The following is a 24,768-nucleotide window of genomic DNA, read 5'->3' on the forward strand; positions in this document are numbered from 1 at the left end:
CCCGCTCCTCCGCCCTTGAGCCCCGCCCCTCCAACCGCCACCAGGACAGAACCCCACTGGTCCTCACCTACCACCCCACCAATCTCCATGTTCAGCGCATCATCCGCCGTCATTTCCGCCACCTCCAAACGGACCCCACCACCAAGGATATATTTCCCTCCCCTCCCCTATCAGCATTCCATAAAGACCACTCCCTCTGTGACTCCCTCGTCAGGTCCACACCCCCCACCAACCCAACCTCCACTCCCGGCACCTTCCCCTGCAACCGCAGGAGGTGCAAGACTTGCGCCCACACCTCCCCCCTCACCTCCCTCCAAGGCCCCAAAGGAAACCTCCATATCCGCCACAGATTCACCTGCACCTCCACACATATCATCTATTGCATCCTCTGCACCCGATGTGGCCTCCTCTATATTGGGGAGACGGGCCGCCTACTTGCGGAGCGTTTCAGGGAACACCTCTGGGACTACCGGACCAACCAACCCAACCACCCTGTAGCTCAACATTTCAATTCCTCCTCCCACTCCACCAAGGATATGCAGGTCTTTGGACTCCTCCATCGTCAGACCACAGCGAAACGACGGTTGGAGGAAGAACGCCTCATCTTCCGGCTAGGAAGCCTCCAACCACAAGGGATGAACTCGGATTTCACCAGTTTCCTTATTTCCCCTCCCCCCAGCCTGTCTCAGTCAAATCCATCAAATTCAGCACCGCCTTCCTAACCTGCAATCTTCTTCCCGACCTCTCTGCCCCCACACCAGTCTGACCTATCACCCTCACTTTGACCTCTTTCCACCTATCACATTTCCGACACCCCTCCCCCAAGTCCCTCCTCCCTATCTTTTATCTTAGCCTGCTGGACCAACTTTCCTCATTCCTGAAGAAGGGCTAATGCCCGAAACGTCGATTCTCCTGTTCCCTGGATGCTGCCTGACCTGCTGCGCTTTTCCAGCAACACATTTCCATCTCTAAATCACTTAGAGTCAAGGAAATGTACAGCATGGAAACAGACCTTTCGGTCCAACTCATGCATGCTGATTAGATATCCTAACTAATCTCATCCTCATTCCTGAAGAAGGGCTTATGCCCGAAACGTCGATTCTCCTGTTCCCTGGATGCTGCCTGACCTGCTCCACTTTTCCAGCAACACATTTTCAGTACTGTTAACTCTTCCCTATACCTTCTTGACAACTTCCACCTCTCTGACAAAATTCTCATCTATTCCATTGTCACCTTTAAATTTCACTTCTGAAACATTGTCCTGGTCAGTCCCCCATGATGCAATTTACCTTAAATTTGGCCAGAAACTTTAAATTCTATTGCCTGTGTTTCATGATGTTTCCCATTAATCCTGTTTTCAACAACCTTCAGAAATCTCGAATAGGTTGAACTCAGAATTCTCAACCACTTTAATATACAGTAGCGCCTCGACTTACGAACTTAATCCATTCCGGGACCCGGTTCACGAACCAAAAAGTTCGCGAACAGAATCAATTTCTCCCATTGTTCGGATAGCGTAAGAATGCTTAGATGTAGCAACGAACGCTGTTCACAGCGCATGGGCCAAAGACGAACTGAATGAGATTATGCAGGACCCGAGAGCTTTTGTGTTCAACAAGCGCTTAGCAAAGCAGAACAATGAAACCACGTGGTCGCACACGGGCTTTTTGGGTTCGTACCTTCATTCATGCCTTGAATTTCGTATGTACGTTGAAGCAAAATTTTACGTACAATCCTGTTCGTAAACCGATTTGCTCGTGAACGGGGTCGTTCGTATGTCGAGGCACTACTGTATCATTGCTTTACATCTGTGAGCTCCTCTATACTTCTAGGCCAATACATCTGGTATTCTGTTTAATGTTGTTTATTCTTTCTACACCTTCAAAAACTGCTCAATATCCACAACATTGCATTCCTTTTCCTCCTTTAATTCATCTGCAGCAACTACCCATTCTGCCTCTTGGAAATGCATTGGGACATTTACATTACAGGTACCAAGTTATTGAGACAGTGAAGCGTTATCCATATCAATTAAGAATCATTCCTTTTTCATCTGTCTGCCAGGTGTAATAGCATTATTTTGTAGGCAATATGATATCATCAAGGACAATGAACCTACCAATAATAAGGACAAAGCCAAGAGCTCTTCAGAGTACAGCACACCAGAGCACCCAACAGGAGGTCTACTACGCAGCAAGGTAGGATAACTACTGTCTGACATACAAAAAAAGAGTAACTGTGTCTAAACTCCATGATGTATAGAGGCACAGAAATTCTTTCAATAGCTGAATGAATGCATAATCCGATAGGTAGCAAAATTGTGGATTTCTAATTACTTGCATTTCTCAGGAATTCATAATATTTCACATAAAATGAAGAAACGTTTGTTTGCATGTTAAATAACACTCAGATGCACATAAATTGTTTTCTTCACCATATATTTGAACAAAAGAACTCTATTTATTATAGTACCAGCTTGTAGACTTCCGCTTTGAAGGAACATCTCCCATTGCTGGCTCCTCATTCTCTATATTACTTTTCTCTTGTTTAGAGCTGAAAATGTGTTGCTGGAAAAGCGCAGCAGGTCAGACAGCATCCAAGGAGCAGGAGAATCGACGTTTTGGGCATGAGCCCTTCTTCAGGAATAAGGAAAGTGTGCCCAGCAGGCTAAGATAAAAGGTAGGGAGGAGGGACTTGGGGGAGGGGCATTGGAAATGGGTGGAAGGAGGAAGGTGGAAGGAGGTTAAGGTGAGGTTGATAGGCCGGAGTGGGGTGGGGGCAGAGAGGTCAGGAAGAAGATTGCAGGTTAGGAAGGTGGTGCTGAGTTCGAGGGTCGGGACTGAGACAAGGTGGGGGGGAGGGGAATTGAGGAAACTGGAGAAATCTGAGTTCATCCCTTGTGATTGGAGGGTTCCTAGGCAGAAGATGAGGCACTCTTCCTTCAGCCGTCGTGTTGCTATGGTCTGGCGATGGAGGAGTCCAAGGACCTGCATGTCCTTGGTTGAGTGGGAGGGGGAGTTGAAGTGTTGAGCCACGGGGTGGTTGGGTTGGTTGGTCCGGGTGTCCCAGAGGTGATATCTGAAACGTTCCGCAAGTAGGCGGCTAGGCTCCCCAATATAGAGGAGGCCACATCGGGTGCAGCGGATGCAGTAAATGATGTGTGTGGAGGTGCAGGTGAATTTGTAGCAGATATGGAAGGATCCCTTGGGGCCTTGGAGGGAAGTAAGGGGGGAGGTGTGGGCGCAAGTTTTGCATTTCTTGCGGTTGCAGGGGAAGTGGAGATTGGGTTGGTGGGTGGTGTGGACCTGACGAGGGAGTCACGGAGGGAGTGGTCTTTTCGGAACGCTGATAGGGGAGGGGAGGGAAATATATCCCTAGTGGTGGGGTCCATTTGGAGGTGGCGGAAATGAGGACAGACGATACGATGTATATGGAGGTTGGTGGGGTGGTAGGTGAGGACCAGTGGGGTTCTGTCCTGGTGGCGATTGGAGGGGCAGGGCTCAAGGGCGGAGGAGTGGGAAGTGGAGGAGATGCGGTGGAGAGCATCGTCGATCACGTCTGGGGGGAAATTGAAGACACCCGGACTAACCAACCCAACCACCCCGTGGCTCAATACTTCAACTCCCCCTCCCACTCCACCAAGGACATGCAAGTCCTTGGACTCCTCCATCGCTAGACCATAGCAACACGATGGTTGGAGAAAGAGCGCCTCATCTTCCGCCTAGGAACCCTCCAACCACAAGGGATAAACTCAGATTTCTCCAGTTTCCTCATTTCCCCTCCCCCCCATCTTGTCTTAGTCCCACCCCTCAAACTCAGCACCACCTTCCTAACCTGCAATCTTCTTCCTGACCTCTCCGGCCCCACCCCCACTCCAGCCTATCACCCTCACCTTAACCTCCTTCCACCTATTGCATTTCCAACGCCCCTCCCCAAGTCCCTCCTCCCTACCTTTTATCTTAGCCTGCTGGACACACTTTCCTCATTCCTGAAGAAGGGCTCATGCCCGAAACGTCATTTCTCCTGCTCCTTGGATGCTGCCTGACCTACTGCGCTTTTGCAGCAACACATTTTCAGCTCTGATCTCCAGCATCCTCACTTTCTCCTCTTCTCTTGTTTAGGCCAGACTTGGAGTTGAGGCACTTCCTGCACCTCTGGTTCCACAGGAAGATTCTTTCTAAACCTTTCCCCTTCCTGGAGGTAGAAAGAGCAGGAGTATAAAGGGGGGAATAATTGGGTTAGTTGACCTCAAGAGATACTCAGCCCCTTCTCATCACCTTGAAAATTAATTGCTGATTGAGAAGCTCCATTTAGACTTTCTCAACCTGCCAATAATTAAGGCCCTTAATCAGGAGAAACTGACGTCTGTAAATGCTGGAGATCAGAGTCAAGAGTGTGGTGCTGGAAAAGCACAGCAGGTCAGGCAGTATCCAAGGAGCAGGGGAATCGACGTTTTGGGCATAAGTCCTTCATCAGGATTCTGATGAAGGGCTTATGCCCAAAATGTAAATTCTTCTGCCTGAATTGTTTTGCTTTTCCAGCACTACACACAAGACTCTTAAATCAGTCAATTAATAGAAAATTAAAGGCCTTAATAAACCACTAAGTACCTTTCTCCAAGTGGCTGTTTTCCTGACTGAGTAACCAGGGTGATTTGCCTGCCAGGTTGAGGTAGGGAAGCTTATGTTTGCTTCAGTCTGGGGGTGATCAGAGGCATATATTGGGGGCCAGGAGGATGACCTCTAAAAGCTAATCTACGCATCTCATGCTTCAGACCTGCTTGCAATCTCACCGCACAGAGCCCCACATTTTGAGAAGCAAAAGAAAGCCACTTCTGTTCTTGATGATGGATCCCATGAAGCTGCTGGCCCTGAGTGGCTGGTATCTGGCAAGGTGGCACACAAACTTGGAGGCCTGGGATGGTCCGAGAAACTTGTGGGACAGCCCCTAACAAATTGGTTGGCTCACAAACTTGAAAGCTTTCTTGGTGGTGTGGGTGGTGAGTCAGTCTCCACTGAACACATCAACCCACACTTTGGCTGTGATTCTCTATCATTTTTTATTGCTCTTTATTGCAAAGCCAAGGACCCTGGGGATGAATTCTGAATGGGGCGAACTCTGTATCTTCCCCTTAATATTGCAAACTATTGCATATGGCTAGATCATTAATCACTTTAGCATCACACATACTTAATGAAAATGTGCCGAGGATGACAATAAGTTATATAATGGTTCACACTGTTTTCCATCATGCAATCAATGAAACTCGCCATGACACTTAATGAATGTTATGAAGGGAGATGAACTTCAATAAAATCTGGAATAAAATTATAAGAATGGCTGATCCTATGTAGAACAGCTTGGAGTATCTTGAATGTAAAATCAATTTCCCTTGGCCAGTGCACCCAGAACAAGGGCTCAGCTTCAGGATACCCTATGGGCCATTTCAGACTGAGATAGGGAGAAGTGTCTTCACTCAGAGGGACATAAACCTGAGGAATTATTTTACCACGTAAGGCTGTGGGGATGAAGTCACTGAATATGTTGAAGAAAGAAATAGATGTTGAGATAGAGAATGTTGATTGGCAGAGTGGACTCAATGGGTTGAATGGCCTACACCTGCTCCCATTTCCTATGTTGCGTTTCGCTCTGACTTCTCCATTGTTGCATTTCCTGCGCACAACACTCCGCTACTCCTACGTGAGCTGCATCCTCCAGACTGTTCAATGTCACATCTCCGTGAAGGCTTCACAGGATTTATTTCCTCTGTATGGCTCATCACCTGTTCTTGTGTCCCACTTCTGAACAGCTTCTAAACAGCCAATTTTCCTTTCTTGACCATGAGTTATAATCTGCCTTTTTGTCAGCATTAATGCCATTCCTTTTCAAACCACCACCAAAAGCCTTTACTTGCTAGCCTCAAGAATGAACACGCAGGTCCAAGTGTCCCATTCTTTGCTGAATTGCAGCCTGCTTTCATTCCAGTTAGATTTCTGCCCTCCAAAAAAAATGTGCTACTGATTCTGCAGTTATAGCCAACTTCAGGGTCATTTAAGTATTTTTGCTGGGCTTGCTGGCCTGAACCAAGTCAGAGTAGAAATTTGCTGTTTCAGGCCTGCTCCTGCTTGATACCTCCAAGCTACTGATAAAAATAAAGAAATAATATTTTTAATTCTGAACCATTGCCATTGCAATGAATTCTTGCGATTACTGTGTAAGGTTCCAGTGTTTTAGCAATGTATCACTTGACCCCCATGAAAACGCTGCAAAGTTTGAAGTATGTAATCAAATCTTAGGTTTTCTCTGGGACATGTATGACATTAATTGAAACAAACTGCAGAAAGAGTGAGTTATCAGCCGCCCTTGCCAATGCTTTTTTAAAATTAGTGATGAATCATAGAATCCCTATAGTGCGGATACAGGCCCTTCAGCCCAAGTCCACAACAACCTTCCGAAGAGTAATCCACCCAGACCCATTCCCCCCTACCCTATCTTTACCCCTAACTAATGCACCTAACCTACACATCTCAAAATACTATGGACAAGTTAACATGGCCAATTCACCTAACCTGTACAGTATTGTACTGTGGGAGGAACCCGGCGTACCCAGAGGAAACCCACGCAGACCCGGGTGCAAACTCTACCCAGACAGTCGCCCGAGGCTGGAATTGAACCTGAGTCCCTGACCCTGGCGATGATTTGCATGGCAATATAGGGGATGGCATTGCCTAAGACAGTCACAACATGCTTTGTAATCAGAGACCGGCAATATTGATGGAAAATTAATAGTTGTTTGCAAAGATTTTCAAACACTTTCTATAGAGTAGCTTTTGTCATTTAATGCTTTCTGATTAAGTATACCTAACTCTTCTGCTTGCCATCAGCCTGCATTTACCTAATGCAGTTGTGACCTCGCTGTGTGAATTGCACCATTTCTGAAGTTATAAAGGTTGCTCTGTTACAATGAGTCTGCGCTACTTTTTTAATCAGGGCGTTTTGTGCCCATGACATTTTTTTTTCTGATTGTTTCAACTTGATATAAAATTATTATAAAATCATAGAATATTGTAGCACAGAAGGACTACATCTGATCCATTGTGAACTGTGAAAATGGTTTCTCTTCTCTGCTCTTTGCCCCACAGCACCTCTATCATTTCCCCTTCAAGATTTCATCCAGTTCTTGTTTGGAAGTCATATCTTTAATGCGTCTTTTCAATTCTTTTTTGGGATGTGAATGTCGCTAACGTTTATTAACCTTGCAGCCAATGTATTCCATATCAGAACTATTCATTACATAAAGTATTTTCCTGACCCTCCAGGTTCTTTTGCCAATTATCTTAAAATGTTTTTAATATCACTCATAAGTAGATTTATATCTATTATAGACGTAATTACAGGCAGTTTGGTATCTATTTGAGTGAAGCCTAGTTCTGATTATTTAACACAAGTTGCTGACAGTTTAGTACCGAGGAAACAAAATGTTGACAACACGCTGGTTTAATTTTCCCCCATGCAGTTGAGTTTCTATCTCAACTGCATCACTGCACACAGGTTAGATACCTTTCCACAAGCATTAATGAGAGGATAATTAGGAAGACCGTTATAAATAGCTTGGACTCCTGCACTTCCTAGCAGCCTGGTTCAGAGCAGCATCTGGGAAGACCTTGAAATAAATTTCTCCTGCCCTTTCCACTATAATTACATCGATTAGGGAGCAACTGAGAAGATTTAATAATCTGCAGAAAACCTAACTTCAGGCTGGCTTTTAAGGATGGTGAATGAACTGTACAGGACTGTAAAAGGGCAGCTCCATCTGTTCGGTCTGTACTCAAGTTAAATAATAGCACCCCTGACCTTTACTGTGCAGGAGATGAGAGCATTGCAGACGTAAGGATTTAACTAACCACATTTCAGTGCCCCAATATATAAAGATCATGACTTAGAAATTGGATTAGATCACATCTAATTTCAGGCAGAAAATAGTAACTAGTTCCTAGGCCCAAGTCTTAATGCTGCTGCTTTTTGAAAATAAGATCATTATGCTTCAATTTTTTGTTCTTTCAATTTTCCTTCAATTTAGGTGCAAATGAAATTGGCACCCATCCACCCTCGGGGAGAGGGGCAGTGCCACTAAAATTGGGTGTCATAGTGATCTCATGCCCATTGCCAACCCACTCCCTTTGTACTTTACTAGCAGCAGGGGAGGCATTGGGTGGTTCATCTGCTCTTGAGCCAATTGGGGACCTTATGTGGTCAGTTAGTGACTTCTAAACGCATTCCTTCTGCGAGCACTGGAATTTTAATAGCAGGTATGCTGAGAAGCATCCATCCTGTTAGCCCATACTGTGCCCAGCTGAAGCTCTGTAAACATTATTTTTGCATGCGTCTGATTTACTTATTCTGTGGTATTCGTTTTACACTTGTAATAAGATGTGGTTTACCATGGGGCATGGTTTATTATCATTGAAAACATCCAAGCAATTCTGTGAAACCCACTTTTCCCTCTAACTTTCCAAGTAACCTTACAGTTCTAAAACTACTATGTTCTGACATTGGTTTAAAATTTGTTTTGGAAGCGCAGGATGTTAAAGGCGTTGATGCTACCCTGGTTACAATTGGCCGAATGGAGGCTAAGGCTATTCTCTCTCTCTCTCAAGGTTCCTGCTTCTTGCACTGGCATTGTTTCTGGAACGTCCACCCTCTGATTAGAACGGCCTCTTTAAACACAGGTCTTTGAGCCATCCCCAAGTACAGTTGTTTAGGATCATGTACCTATGTCGGCATGATAACCAACATGCAGATTTCTCCTGTGTAGTTACAGCAGTTTGATACAACAATGTAACTTTTTTTTTAGAATCCCTACAGTGTTGAAACAGGCCCTTTGGCCCAACAAGTCCACACCAACCCTTGGGAAGAGTGACCCACCCAGACCTATTTCCCTATCCTATATTTGCCCCTGACTAATGCACTTAACCTACACATCCCTATGGGTAATTTAGCATGGCGAATTGACCAAACCTGCACATCTTTGGACTGTGGGAGGAAATAAGAGCACCCAGAGAGGGCCCACGCAGACACGGGGGAGAATGTGTAAACTCCACACAGCCAGTCGGCCAAGAGTGGAATCGAACCTGGGTCCCTGGCCGTGAGGCAGCATTGCTAACCATTGAGCCACCATGCCGCTGTAATTCACATAAATTCAACTACTCTATATGAATGAGTCTCTGTCCCAGGAAAAGGTGCTACACAAAAGATAGACTCAAAACGTTAGCTTGCTCTCTCTCCAGGGATCTTGCCTGGCCAGCTGTGATTTCTGGCACTTTTTGTTTTCAGTACAAAGGCAATATTTGATATTGTAATTTCCCTATAGGCTGAGCTGATGTGAGAATCCAGACTGTCTAAAAAACAATTGTCCCAAAACTCTGATCTATTGTTCCATCCGAAACCTCACAGCGTTGTCTCATCAACACCTATTCAGTATAGGCAATCAAGATAAATGGCTTGAATCTGGTTCTGAACCTTGGTTGAGAGAGTCACCAGACCCAAAATGTTAACTCTGATTTCTCTTCACAGATGCTGGCAGACCTGCTGAGCTTTTCCAGCAACATTTGTATTTGTAAATGACTTGAATATCTATCTGGCCTGATCCAATTTGACTGTGAATAGTTGTGCAGAATAGAACATTCTCCAGAATGTTTTTGTTAATAACTGAATGAGAATTACTCTGCACTGAATCCTTAATGATGCTGAATCACCATAGAAAGCTCATTTTTATCCTCTCCATAAATATCTGGCAAATTTCATGGAACATCAAAGTGGGGTTTAGGAAGTGATACTCGAGGTACTCAGCATAAAAAACAGTTATGGGGACCTGAGTGAGGGTCGCCATAGTGACAGAACAACAGGAGACATGCTGCAGGTTCAGTCCCTGACAAATTCTGAAATGTTGACATGGTATTAAACATAAATGCAGCATTTTGCAATGTTTACTTTGTCACAACAGTTCATGCTGAAGTTGATTCCACTGGGGAAACAACTAGTGATTACACTGAAAAGGAGCAATATAGGAAACCATAGAGGAAAAAAATGCTCATAGCTCCTGAGCACTTTACAAATTGATGACATTATATTTGCCAACAGCATATGTGAAGTATAAGTGAATGGCAAAGGCAGTAATAATTGTTATGACTCATGAAGAAACTAATTTTCTTAGCTAACTTCTGTTGCTATTCAATAATGTACAACTTGTGTCACTTGGTTATAAATTATGGAATTCCATCTCTAAACCTCTTGGTTTTAGTGAACTTACTGAAATATACAAGATTCCGAGGGAGCCTCAGATGCTGAAAAGATGTTTCCACTAGCAGGGGAATCACAAATTAGATGACAGAATAAGAAGAAATGCATTTAAAACAGATATAAAAGAATTTCTTGTTTCAGAGGGTAGTAGATGCCTGCAGATCTCTATCCCAGGGTTACAAAGATTAGATCACTGAAATTATTTAAAGAGGAGGTAGATATTTAAAATATCAAGGAATTGAAGACCATGAGGAGCTGACACAAAAGACGAGTTGAGGCCTGAGGCAGATCAGCCATGATCTTCTAGAATGGCAGGACAGGTATGATGGGCCGAATAGCCTACACCAGCTTTCAAATCTTATGTTCCGATATTTTCCTGGGAACCTCTCTCTTAAGACAAGGTCATCAACCCTAATGTAACTTAATGTTGCTCAGTGTCATATTTTGTTTTGAGTAACAGCAACATTTACAAGTTCCCCTTCAAAACACTGACTTGGAAATATACCACCATTCCTTCACTTCCATTGGGTCAAAATCCTGAAACTTCAACCACACCCTCCCTCCTCTCCCCGCCCCACACCACAAAAGAATTGTGGGTCTACTGAAACCTGATGGACTGCAGCAGTTCAAAAAGCTAGCTCACCACCATCTATCATTCCTGATGAAGGACATATGCCCGAAACATCAACTCTCCTGCTCCTCAGATGCTGCCTGACCTGCTGTGCTTTTCCAGTGCCACACTTTTCGACCAACTTCTCAAGGGCAATTATGGATAGGCCATAAAGCTATATAACACCTATATCCCACAAGTAAATAAAAGCAAACAATCCTCCCGAGAAACACCTTAGGATATTTTCCTACATTAAAGATGGTGTCAAACATGCAAGTTGTTGCAGTCTGCTAACAGAATGAGGGGGACATTAGGTTAATCCATGCATTCTACACAAGTCAAAGCATTGTAGATCATATTGCTAGTCATAGCAATAAGTTTCCACAGGCTGCTGGTGTAAGCAGAAGACATAAACATTCCTGCAGTATTGAAGTTATTAGAATTATTATTAAGCCTATACAAGGAAAAGAGGGGACAATTTGCCTTTGCAATCATGCACACTACTTAGCAGTTGCAGTGAATTAAAAATAAAGGTAACCTTCATTCCTGATTTTTAAGGTTTTTTTGACTATTATTTTGTACATGTCATGGAAAAGTACATTCAGTCCATTGCTCCTGACTAAATCGTGATTGTAGAACAGGGTGATGCAAGCCAAAATTAGTTTAATATAAATACAAGGCTGATGGTTGGAAGCTTAATCAGCATATGGAAGTGATCTCCAAGTAGTGTAAGAGCACAAAATCTCAAATTAATTTAAAGTAGCTTTTATATTGTGAGTGCTAAGCAACAAGTGCTGACATCAAAAAGAAACTGCCGAATTCATTATGTTAGGTATGAATATTGCAGGAACATGTGACATTCATTTGATTAAAAAATTGCTGTCATGCCTCACTGGGCTAGCACACTGGAAATAAAGCCCCACTATTCTCAGAATCATTACAGCAGCTAAATGTTTTATCACAGTATGTAAAATTCCCCAGTTTACCTGTCTTTTAGACCCAGGTTGGCAGGAAACACAGACTAGGTTTTCATACTTAAGAAATACTATTTACTGCAAATAAATGGATTCTATCTAGAGGTAAACAACTTTGAATCATCGACACCAACTCTACTAGTTAAAATTCTAAACCCTTAAAACTCCTTATAAAAACACGTACAGACAAAAATAAAGGTTGTTGCTATGGGTGAAGGGAAAAGCAAAGAAGGCAATCCCCCTTTCCACAGAATTCACTAAAGATGATCATTGCTTGTCAGGACTTGCTGTTCATCAATCTTACTTCTCCAGTTATTCTTCACCACCACACAGCAGACACAGAATGACTGGCTCATGAATTGCAAACTCTCTTGGAGCTGCTGGGAAGGGAGTTCCCCAGAATTTTGCCTAGCAACAATGAAAGAGCGGTAATATGTTTCCAAGTCCAGGTGATGTGCAATTTGGGTCAATTTGCAAGAGGTGCTGCTGCTCTTGATGATCTAGGTGGCACAGGTTGCAAATTTGGAAAGTGCACTGATGCCTTTTTCTCAAATCCAAACTTCATGAGGTTTTAAAAGAGCTCACTTTGTGATATTCTGAAAAGGTATTAAGTTGGAGGTTATTTTGTCTCAAAAGGGAAGAATGTCCAGATAGATTTTATTTATATATTATGGGCAAATTACATTTTGTGCAATAATATTTATGGATACTTACAATACCTCTACATGGAAAATTCTGCAATTTACACAGTGCCTCTGAAATATGTAGAGAGAGCCTTTACAAGTACCAATACACTTGGATTGAATTGAAGTGAATGAGCTTTATTTTCATATACTCCAATCCCACTGAATACAGTGAAAAGTTTGCAAGTTGCTATTTATGGCATCATCTTAGGTACAAGGTACTAAGGTACAGATTCTTCAGTACAAGTACTTAGGAGAATGCTGGAGAAACTCAAACAAGTCTGTGGCATCTGTAGAGAGAAACAGAGTTAACATTTCGAGTTTGTACGACTCATGTTCAGAAATGTTCCATCTTGCGTGATTTACCCTGCTGCATTGGTACAGAATGTAATATGATAACAAACCTTCTGTTGGACCTCACCTTGAAAGTCTAGGTGTAAGTATATTTCCATTTAAAAAGTTGTATTTTTCAACTTTGCCTTGGGTTAGTGCCATGAGCTTTTACATCAAAAGGCCCAAAGCTTCTCAAAAAACCAAACAATTTGTAAATTCAAAATAAACAAATAATGCTAAAACAGTTAGGAAGTATTTCATCAGAAGTTTAAGAAAAAAACAAGTTTATCATTTAGATCAAGATATTTATTCATGTTCTGCATTCTGATGAAACTATGGCGGTAGCCAAAAGATTGTTTTCATTTTGGAACACACTTGGTCTGAAGCAAACGGTAAAAAGTGACATATGTCAAATATCTACATGATCCAAGCATTAAATTATACCATGTTAACTGCAACTAAAGACAAATGGCTACATGGATAACTTGTAGAATATGCTGGTTGTATAGCTATTGCTAATGTGTCAGCCAAAATAATGCTAGTGATGTCAGAGGCATTCGCTTTGTCACCAAACAGAAGTCAGGATTCATGTAAACATTCAAGGTGTTTAATATGGGTTTCTTGGTAATGAATCATTTTATGGCCAGCTTGAATGTGGCAATGTACGTTGTACCCAGTTTAGAATTAACACAAAATAGCTAAATTTATGACTATCACTTCCTCCCTCTATGCAACTCCACCCCTCCATTTCCCCCATCGCACCCTCCCAAAAAAGTTGAGTGAGAACCGGAAAGTGTTCAAATGGCTCTCAAAAAGGTGGTAACTTGTGTAGTCTACTTGTACTCAGGAAATTTAATTTGTATTTCTCAATGCTTGTAAACAGTGCCCGAGATCAGAGTATGCGTTGACAGAGTCAGACCAACTGTTTTGTGTACACGGTGAAGAGTTTCAAGCAGGAGGTGATTTCAGACCCAATCTTGGCAATCAGATACCAACACCTTCTCAACAAAGCATAGGGTGTGATCTAGATTGGCCAAACATTTAAGCAAGAAAAACAGAAAGTGTGGCAATAGTAATAACATTATTAACCAAAGGGAGAATAATATAACTTTGCAAGGGTTTTTTTTAATTAAAAGAAACATGTCTCAAATGTTGAAAACCTAAACTAAAACAGTAAAGCCAATCTTGCAAAAGGAGAAGTAGGCTGATTCTTCAATAGAGCTGATACAGAATCAATGGGTTGAATCAGCCTCCACCTATTCTTGTAACTGTTTAAGATTCCAAGACAGATTGACATTTTGTTGATGAATGCCAACCAAGTGTGTTAACTTTGACATTTGCACTCTCTAATGAGCAGAGATCATACAGATTGTGTCCCTGCTCATACAGCCAGACTTGACAATATATGGTCTGAAGTGCTGCTAGTTTAAATTATGTTGTTCTAAATAACAATTTCATCCTTCTTTTTTTAAAATTCAGTTTCCAAAGAACAAGCCTTCTGTAAATATCATTGAAGCCTGACTGCTGTCAACAAAGAAGATGGTTTAATTAATCCATTAACCTGGTTTATTTTGGGAAGAAGCATTGGCTTTTACGTTGCAAAGTACTGCTTCATAAATAGATTTGAAAGCACACAACAATCAAGATTGTTTGAAATGTTCATCTTCATCAAGGATAGGAGATCATTTAATTTCTCATCTGTGAAAAAGAAAAGCCCTAAAGTTTTGTATAACATGACAAAAGGTAATTTAACAAAGATTTTTATCTTTGCATTCTTGCAAAGGGACTTGCTAGTTCAAAAATAAGCAATTTAAGAAATGGTTGCTTACATGTAAAGTTTTCTCGCTAACATTTCATCGGATCAATTATAAACAGTTGACAAATGCTGTTTCAGAAATCCAAAATACTGAAGATTGTCATGTGGATCATAAACAATTTTATTGTGCATATTTTAAATGTTCAATGTCTCTTCACAGACAGGAATGTGTTTAGGGCAACAAGCTCTTAAATGGATCCACAGAAATGGCTTAATATAATCAAATCTCTCATTTCGACAAGAAAACTAGCTAGATGACTTGAGTTTCAAGAACAACTTTATTGGAAAGATGATGACTATTAGATTTTTATCACTACCTTCAATGATATTATCACTCAGTTTGCTTATAAAAAATTATATTTTGGGTTTGAAGTCTGCCAAGAAATATGAAAGGCATGTACAAAGTGGTAGCACTTCCGTTAAGTTTAAAAAAACTTCTTTCAGCCCGTGACCAATTAAAACTGGCCAGTTTCTGAAAATATTTGGTTACATATTTATAACAACTGTGTAATTATTTTTCAGTTACTCTTACGGGGGTCTTGTGGCACAGTGGTAACACTGCTACCTTTACGCCACGTCCCCTTGTTAGAATGAGATTTTATAAAAGGGTTCAACAGGTTGTTATAACACAGAATCCCTCCACCATTTTCCCAAGATTCCATGAAAGGGAAAAAAAAGTGTAAAGGTACATTTTTAAACAGCAATTCTTTAACCAAGAGAGCACCTTTCACTTGAACATAAAGAATGATCATACCATTAGCCACAAACATTAGACATTTTGAGAATTTTCTTTTACTCTTGTTCCTTGTAACTGCAACGTGGATTTCTATCAAATGTGAAAGGAGAGAACATTGTAGTAATGAATACAAATCATAGATTCTTTACCAATGTAGGCATATTTCAGAATATAATTAATGTACATTATGAAATTTTCATAAAACTTTAGGACATGTATCTCTGAAGCACACAATTTTCTCAAAATCCATGTTTTGTTTTTATTTATTCAAGGTACAACAACCATTTGCTAATCTTTCCTGACTAGAGGCAAACATGACATATAAAAGTGATATCTGTAATGAGAAACATGTACCTGGAGTGACCCTTAGACATGTTCGTGGCTGTGCTTTAAAATTATCATTATAATTGGGATTGAAGCTTTTAGGAGATGTTTTATCTTATGTTTCTAAATTCACTGCTAAAGCATATTATGGTTTGCTAGACACCAGCACAAAAACGATTGTATTGATATATATGCTCCCAGTCATTTCATTCATACTCAATGTAGCTCTGATGGAACTGAAGTGTGGATTATCACTCCTGAGGTGGATGCACAGTTGAGAAATCTTCTGGCTTGCGACATCTGCCTCAGGATCAGCCCCAAATGTTAGGGCTATCATTCCTGGTGGTGAGGTGTAGGTAGCTGTTGGAGTTGGGACCGCACTCTTTGGAGGAGCCACTTCTGAGTGCTTAGGCGAACTGGTTAAAAGGACTGCCTCAGTCTTCGGAGTCTTTGACCCAACTGTGTTGTTAAATATTCGGTCCTCTAGCCCTCGTTGCTCTCACATACCCCACCATGTTAAAAGAAACTCCCATTCATAAAAACAAATTCAATACATTTAAATCCCTTCAAGCACCTCAGCCTTTCAAAAGAACAAATATTTTTCTTCAGTTATGAATACTGCATAAAGCACAAGATAGCTAATCCATTTGGAGCTATCCACCATACTATGCAGTTATGCCCACACCCCTTCCCCCATTCTGTTATAATGGTACTTTGTGGAAGCAGTCAAGTAGTAATAATGTTACAACGATAGCACTTCTGGTTAAGTCAACAAGCACATTTTCTTTCCAACTCTCAGACACAGTTTGGCTGAGACGTTTTCAAAATTTAAACGGTTGAGTATTTGAATAACTTGACTACTTGACAGTTCCACTAACGTCCTCCACTGAGCAGATATTTGTACTTAAAAAACAAACGTAACATACGCTGTAGAATGACACCCTCACTCCAGTGAAAATATAGTCTGCTTGGAATCAACCATGAATTCAAATGGTCCTGCTGTTTGGATTCTCTCCCATCTGAGAGTGACGTCCTTTCTCCCCTAACTGAGGGAAAACAGGATCTGTCAGAAATGGAAGTGAGACTTCTGCATCCAGGGTTTATGTACCATTTTGGATAAATTGTACAGTGCCCTCAGGTTTGTGAAAATATAGGGGCTTAAACACTAACAGAAAAATGTTAAAACCTTTGTATTTGATTTATTTTAACTGTTCAGTTTACAGATCAAAATTGTAAAATTGCATTGAAACTGCATCGTGTTTCAGAGCTAAACATTAAATTGGGGCCATCCAACTTCCCCTTCCAAATGCTGAAATATAAATGCAAAATATAAAATCGAGCATTCCATTCAAATACAAATGGCATTATTATGCTTTGATCTTTGCTGTCTAAATTTGAGTATTCTCTCTGAGGCTTTTCACTAGTTATGGATTATCAAAGGATCTGAAATAGAGGAGGATAGATTGATTTGTACCTCAATTCTGTCATGTTCCCACTGGGCTGAGTGTTAAAACCCAGGCCATACCCGCAACCTTTAGTTTTTCTGGCAAATCTTTGGCTACAAGATTAAAACAAAAACTCAAGGCTTCATCGAATACAGTGAACGTGTGATTCGAACTGCAGGGGAACTGCCACAAATTCATGTTGAGTGGAGCTTCGATGTAACTGAGAAGATCTCAATGTAACCGGATTTGCCAATAAATGTGCTATGTAGCAGAGAAAAGTTGCAAATGAAAACACAGTAAAACAGCAAATATGGGGGGAAAGCACCCTTATTCTCAATGTGTTCACATCTCACAACTGTCTGACTTTATTTTGCAAAATACATTGCAAAATGTTTTGAGCTCGATTTGGAAAAACTCAATAATCTTTTTCTGCTTAACGTGCTGTTATTGGATGCATTTTATGGTGTCCTTCATGTCATCAGTGCAATGAAACATGCCTTCACTGTTGGTACTCCAGTGAGCTTTATGCTTCAATAGGTGACAAACTTGATGGCAGGACTTCCCACTTCTTGGGGCAATCTCTGTTTTTTGGCCAGTGTTTTCTGCTTGCTGAAATCAACTTTATTTCTCTCTGGTTGACAAAACGTTTAAACTTTCGCACAGGTCTGGCCATACTCACAAAGAGATTTCAAAGTCAGATTATGGCTCGCCCAATGTTTGATAATTTCAGGATCTAGCTTGATTCAATTCAGTTCTGAACGTTTGATATAGTCATATGACAGGTTTTCAGGAGTTTGTCTAATCCAGAGTTAGCATTCCAAAACTTTGGCTTATGACAGACATATTCTATCGCAATTGCTATTTTGCTGACAGGAACAGCTGACAACTTTAAGACAACTGGAATTTTAGGTTATCCAAATTTGTCTCATCACAATTTCACCCAATGTATCATGACACCACTGCATAAAATATCCATGTACAATGAACTCCTATGAATTTTCTCCATAATTAAGCCAGCTGTGTCTGAGTCAAAAAGTCCTTTAACCTTTTATTAACCATTCATACTTGTTATGATGTGCCAGAACAGAACATTGTGCTTGACATGGGTATCCATATTCTTGTCTAGAATGAGTCAGTCCAGAGGTTACATGAAGTTTGGCTCCCTTTCATTTTTCTTCCAAATTCCCACTGAACAGTCAAATTAATACTTAGAATCTCCCTTAAGCTCAAATATTTTCTGCACTGTTAACAGTGATCTTTTTTGGACTTGTAAAATGCTCACGTAAAAGTCTGTGTATCTGCAAACATAATTCTTTCCCATGTGCTTTGTAAAGCATTCCCTAATGAAGAGAGAATTCTTTATGTTGATCAAATCTCCAAATCTGATGTAATTAACTCCAGACTCATCTACAGAATCAGCATAGAAGGGGGCCATTAGGTCTGTTCCTTCAGTATAAGCTCTCTGAATAAGTATGCATCCACTACCATTCCCCCAACTTCTCCCCATAAATCATGCACATTCTGCCTTGCAAGTTAACAAACCAGTTCCCTCCTGATGCCTCAATTGAGCCTCCTTCCACGATACTCTCAGGCAGCAATTTCAGATCTTAACCATTTGCTGTTTGAGAACATTTCATGTCACCCATTGCTTCTTTCGAGAATTACCTTATGAACCCTTCATTCTCAGTCCTTCCAACGTGAGAAGAGTTTTCCTATCCACTCAATGATCCATTATCTTGATGCGACAGTTTATCATTGTGTTATACCCAAAACAAATTATTTTATACACAAGTATTTATATGTATGCAGTCATGTTTATTACTGCTGTGGCATACAGAATATTTTAGAGAAAAACAAATTATGTACAGAAGAAATATTTCTCACTAAAGCTGTTTGTAACTGAGAACTATTTTAAGGTGGTATGTTTAGTTGCATAACACAAATCTTCTGAAGTCATTCCTTGTGTGAAGCAATTTGTGATGTTTGTGTTGTTATAGCAATATATAAATGCAACAATTGTAAATCACTGTTTAGAATATTCTGTGCACTAAGGTAATCCATGCAACTGAAAAAAAAAGTGAGGGTTAGCTGCCTCTTTGTGAAACAGAAAGCTAGGACTAAGGTGGTTTCTGCAACAGCATTTAACATAATTCTCTTGCTGCAGCATCATATTGCTTAAGTCACACTCATTACAGAGTCCTTCCAATGCACAACACAATTGAGCATTTCACAGAAATTATCATGGAATTTGCAAGTTACTTGTGTCCTTCAATTCTGTATGTGACATGCACGCAGATCTAATATTGTATATGTGTATTCTTTCACTATTAAGCTACTTTAGAATGCTCTGACAAGGTTTCACAGATTAGTGGCAGTCAAGAGACTTCAAATCCTAAAACCCATAAAATAAATGCACTGGAGATCACTTTTTTCCTTCTGGATAATGGATTTTGCCTTTCAGAGAGAGAGGTAGTTTAGTTTAACTTGGCTTGCAAGGATGTTATTGATTTCAGCTAGAAATGTACTGTAGTAGTATGTTCAGTGGTTGTTATTTAGAATATTTCACTTTGCTTCTTTTACTTATTCACAGGTTGTCAAAGTAACTTATGGTCTATCCTTAATTGCCCTCAAAAAAGTCACACAGAGCCACCTTCACGAAACACTGCCATCCACATGATGCTTAGTATATTTTGTCATAGCAGTTTGATATAATGGAGTGGCCAGCTAGGCCATTTCAAGAGCAATTCAGAGTTAGCTATATTGTTTTGGATCAGTCATTCCTTGTAAGCAGGGTGGGTAAGGATAAAAGGTTCATTTCTAAAGGACATTAGTGAATGGGATGGGTTTCATGATTATCCTATAGCTTCATGAACATTGCTTTTGCCATTATTCTTTGTTTTAATTCCAAATTTATTTAGTAAACTGAATATAGATTCATAAGCTGCTATGATTGGAGTTGTCTCCATATCATTATCCAGGCCTTTGGATTACTAGCCCAATAATATAGTATTTTACCCAACCTTGGATAAAGTGGTCTAAATGGGAAGAAATAAATGGAGACAACAATAGCAACATTTAAATCAAAAGTATTTTTCCCGTACTATGCCAACAAGATAAAAAGGCAAAGGTCCTAGAACAAAATTATTTAATCAATAACATGAAATAAACATGAGACATTACAGTAAAGATTTAAAAGAAGCACTTTATATAGATTTGGTTTTAAGTACTGGATCCTATGTGTTATCAAAGAGCACCATTACTTAACTTAGATGTGGCATGTTATAAAAATCACTGAACACTGCTTCTGCACTTTGTAAATTGTATAGAACATTTATCAGTGTTTTTACACTTAATATTCACCGGGCTGGCTTTAACTGTATAATTTATAACATGCTTAAGTGAACATTCATTGAAATATTAATCCTTTTGTTTCAAATCTCTGTTTTTGTGAATTCCCACAGAAAAGGAAGGCTTACATTTACAAAGCTATAGGATAGAATGTAATAGTTATGGTGGGGGACCATGTACACATCTTGAAGGCCCTGCTGTAGCCATTTCAATGGGCTTAGGTCCTGGCATCAGGTTTCTTGGCTTCTATTAGGGTATTTTCCCCCAGAAATCCTTGTACACAGCAGATAGCCCACCTCCAAGAGTTTCTGATCAACCAAATGCCAGCAGCACACTGGTGCATCTTCAACATCATTGGGATCAGGGGTTGGTACTGCAGTGTGAGGTAGGCAAAGAACCAGCAATGGAATCCCGGGGATATGGCACTCAGGGCAGATTCAGCGGGACCAGATAGGATGCACCAAGGAAGACAGGCAGGATGGGGTGATCTTGCTCCAGAGTCGACAGCGTGTTGCTAGAAAAGCACAGCAGGTCAGGCAGCGTCTGAGGAGCAGGAGAGTTGACGTGTTGGGCAAAAGCCCTTCATCAGGATTCTTTGTCCAGCACCATACTCTCAACTCTAATTTCCAGCATCTGCAGTCCTCACTTTCACCTGATCTTACTCCAGAACCAACCTTTTGTTGGTGGTTACCTTCACCAGACACAGAGTACACCTCCTCCCTCACCTCTATCCAAGGCCCTAAAGGAGCCTTCCATATCCATCAAAATTTTACCTGCACATTCACTAATATCATTTATTGTATCCGTTGCTCCCGATGCGGTCTCCTCTACATCGGGGAGACTGGGCGCCTCCTAGCAGAGCGCTTTAGGGAACATCTCCGAGACACCCGCACCAATCAACCAAACCGCCCCGTGGCCCAACATTTCAACTCCTCCTCCCACTCTGCCGAGGACATGGAGGTCCTGGGCCTCCTTCACCACCGCTCCCTCACTACCAGACACCTGGAGGAAGAACGCCTCATCTTCCGCCTCGGAACACTTCTACCCCAGGGCATCAGTGTGGACTTCAACAGCTTCCTTATTTCCCCTTCCCCCACTTCATCCTAGTTTCAAACTTCCAGTCCCCTTGACTTGTCCGACCTGCCTAGCTCCTTTTCCACCTATCCACTCCACCCTCTCCTCCCTCACCTATCACCTTCATCTCCTCCCCCACTCACCCATTGTACTCTATGCTACTCTCTCCCCACCCCCACCCTCCCCTAGCTTATCTCTCCACGCTTCAGGATCTCTGCCTTTATTCCTGATGAAGGGCTTTTGCCCGAAACGTCGATTTTGCTGAAGCTCTTCGGATGTTGCCTGAACTGCTGTGCTCTTCCAGCACCATTGATCCAGAATCTGGTTTCCAGCATCTGCAGTCATTGTTTTTACTACAGAGTACATGGCACTAGGTCTCAGGCCTAATCTGCCAGGGGATTCTAAGCAGGTATGATCCCAGTGAACAATGGTTAAATACCAGTTATAGTACCACTGACTTAATCGCCATTCCAACACTTTCCCATCTGATCACACAACATTTCCCCATCGTCCAGGAGTCGGGGGGAAGAAAGGAGAAACTATTAAATTCTGTCCATAGACTAGTAGAGCATAGAAGAAAGCTGTTCAGCCCTTTAACTCTATGCAGGCTCTTTGTGGAATAATCTAGTCAGTCCCATTCATCTACTTCATTCATATAACCCAGCAAATGTATTTCCTCAAATGCCTGTCCAATTCCATTTTGGAATAATTCACCATCTGTAAATCCATCACCCTAATCAGTAACAAATGCCAGTTCATTAATTCATTGGGTTAAACGTTCTTCCTTAACAATCCCCTCTGCATTTCTTAGCCAAAACCTTAATTTTCACATCTAATCTTTGTACCTTCAGCTGATAGCGAAGCTTTCATCAACTCTAGATATTTTAAAGCCAGTGAAATACTTTCAAAATATAGTCACCATAGGGAACACAGCAGGCAATATGCACACACAAGCACCCCTAACCAGCAGAATGAAAATAGTTAATTTGCTTTGGTCATGTTGATACAGCATAACTGCAAGTAAAATTCAATGATCCACAGTATAACACTTCATGCATAGATGTTAAAATACACTTTAAAACCGTAAAGTTGCTTGACTTTACATCTAGTGTGCAGCACTATATTCAGAACATTAACCCTACACTCAAGTAACAAAAGAATACTGATAGGACCATTGCAGTACTAATCTCAATTGACCAGTAAGTGGTGAAATCAGCTTATTTATAAAAAAAAAAGTCTAATTTTGAAGACATGGAAATTCTGTATGAGGAAAGGTCCTTGTACACTAATATTCCATAAAGATGTACCTTGAGTCACTTCTTTATGTTATGAAAAGAATTAGTTGCAGAATATATTTTTGTTTAGAAATTTCACAGCAACTGTTGATTTAATTGTTACCCAAGGGGAATCATCCTGTTGAGGTAGTGCAGCCAGCAGCTCTCCTCTTATTGTGAAAGTCTTATAAGCTATAATACCTAAGATTCGAGAACTTCACACTGCTATTGGTATGGTTAATCAGTTGTAAGTTGTTGGAAGTTCTCGGATGCAAGAATCTTTGAATTTCCATTGCGAGTAATGGGCTGGCTACAACTGCTAAAGGTTTCTAAAGGAGAATATCTTCTAGGCTGTGACAGTGTCAGTTCTGTAATCTCCATCGAAACTATTCCTAATTCCAATGAAACATATTTCAACAAAACTGAATCAGATGAGACACAAACACACAAATAAGTTCACAGCAGCTCCATTGTAAAGCCTGGCATGTTGATGAATGATAGAATCATAAAATTGTCTACTTTCAACGATGGGGATTGTTAAGCCTAGTCCGTACAGCACTCCGCACCAGAACTTTAAAAACATTTTAGTTTGTTTGCTTGCTAGATCTTGGTTAAAAGAATAATTGTCAGTGGCCTGGAAGCAGGCTTTCATCTCAAACAAGAACTTGCCCTTTTGCAAGAACGCACAAGAACTTTGCAAGTCATGCAAAGGGAGAAAATTAGTTGAGGAAGGGGCTGTCATAGAAATGTAGTATGACCTGAAAATAGTTGAATCAAGCTATTCATGCATTGAAATGAAAGTTTGTATAAAACCCTAGTTAACACTGTACAAAACTGGCTTTTAGCATATGTACATGAGAATTAATAGAGCAAGCTATACAGCTTGACTAGCCGCCTTCAATATGACAGACTTTGAGTTCATCGTCACTGTTCTGCAGTTCCATCGATTTCCCTAAATATTTTAAGATTATGATTGGACAGCAGAAAATAGGCATAAGCGACACAATTTTCTATGGTTAGCCTTGTCCTTTATCAATCCTCAATAACTGTGAAGTTATCCAAACCGATCATGGTCACACATTTTATGCCATCGAATAACGCTGATGGAATCAGCTTCCTACCAAAATTTCAAAACATTGACCTACTTTGACGCATGATTGTGTATTTCAAAGCAGAAAGTGACAGGGTCACATTTTGTTCCCAAATTGTTCAGTTTCTTTCCTACCACGCAGTCAAGTAAACTTAAATGTTAAAATACGTCAAGCCCAAATGATCCATTTCAGCCTGAAATTGTCTGATCAGTTTCTAAGTCAGCAGCAAAAAAATGGAAATAGACATAATGTAGTCAGTACTTACAGAGCATCAACTGTCAAATGAACAATAAAGCAAAAAGGCCTAATGCTCTTACACTTCATCTTTCAGTGAAGTTGAGATCAGGACAGACTGACGGGCAGAGGGGGTGGGGTGGCCTTGTTGGTAAGGGACGATATTCAGTCCCTTGCGCGGGGGGACCTAGAGTCAGGAGATGTAGAGTCAGTGTGGATAGAGCTTCGAAATACCAGGGGTAAAAAGACCCTCTTGGGAGTCATCTACAGGCCCCAAACAGTAGTCTGGATGTCGGATGTAAGTTAAATCAGGAGCTGAAATTGGCCTGTCGCAAAGATGTCACTACAGTTGTTATGGGGGATTTTAACATGCAGGTAGACTGGGAGAATCTTTCCACAAGAAAGAGACTTTGTGGAGTGCCTCAGAGATGGATTCTTAGAGCAGCTGGTGCTGGAGCCGACCAGGGAGAAGGCAATTCTGGATCTGGTATTGTGTAACAAACCAGAATTGGTCAGAGACCTCGAAG

At 41.1% G+C, this 24,768-nt stretch overlaps 1 protein-coding gene across 1 annotated transcript in view; it reads left to right on the plus strand.

The window, feature by feature from the left end:
* fndc5a (fibronectin type III domain containing 5a) overlaps positions 1-20,680 on the plus strand; it is a 106,916-nt gene extending 86,236 nt beyond the window's left edge. The window contains exons 5-6 of the mRNA XM_043717634.2: positions 2,065-2,198; positions 14,379-20,680. Of these exons, the coding sequence (XP_043573569.1) occupies positions 2,065-2,198; positions 14,379-14,420 (176 nt within the window). The 3' untranslated portion in view covers positions 14,421-20,680. The remainder of the gene's footprint in view (positions 1-2,064; positions 2,199-14,378) is intronic.
* Positions 20,681-24,768: the final 4,088 nt, after the last annotated feature.

The sequence above is a fragment of the Chiloscyllium plagiosum genome, unplaced genomic scaffold (genome assembly GCF_037043375.1).
Source record: "Chiloscyllium plagiosum isolate Xiang-an unplaced genomic scaffold, Cpla_swu_hap1 HiC_scaffold_30, whole genome shotgun sequence".
Taxonomy (NCBI): domain Eukaryota; kingdom Metazoa; phylum Chordata; class Chondrichthyes; order Orectolobiformes; family Hemiscylliidae; genus Chiloscyllium; species Chiloscyllium plagiosum.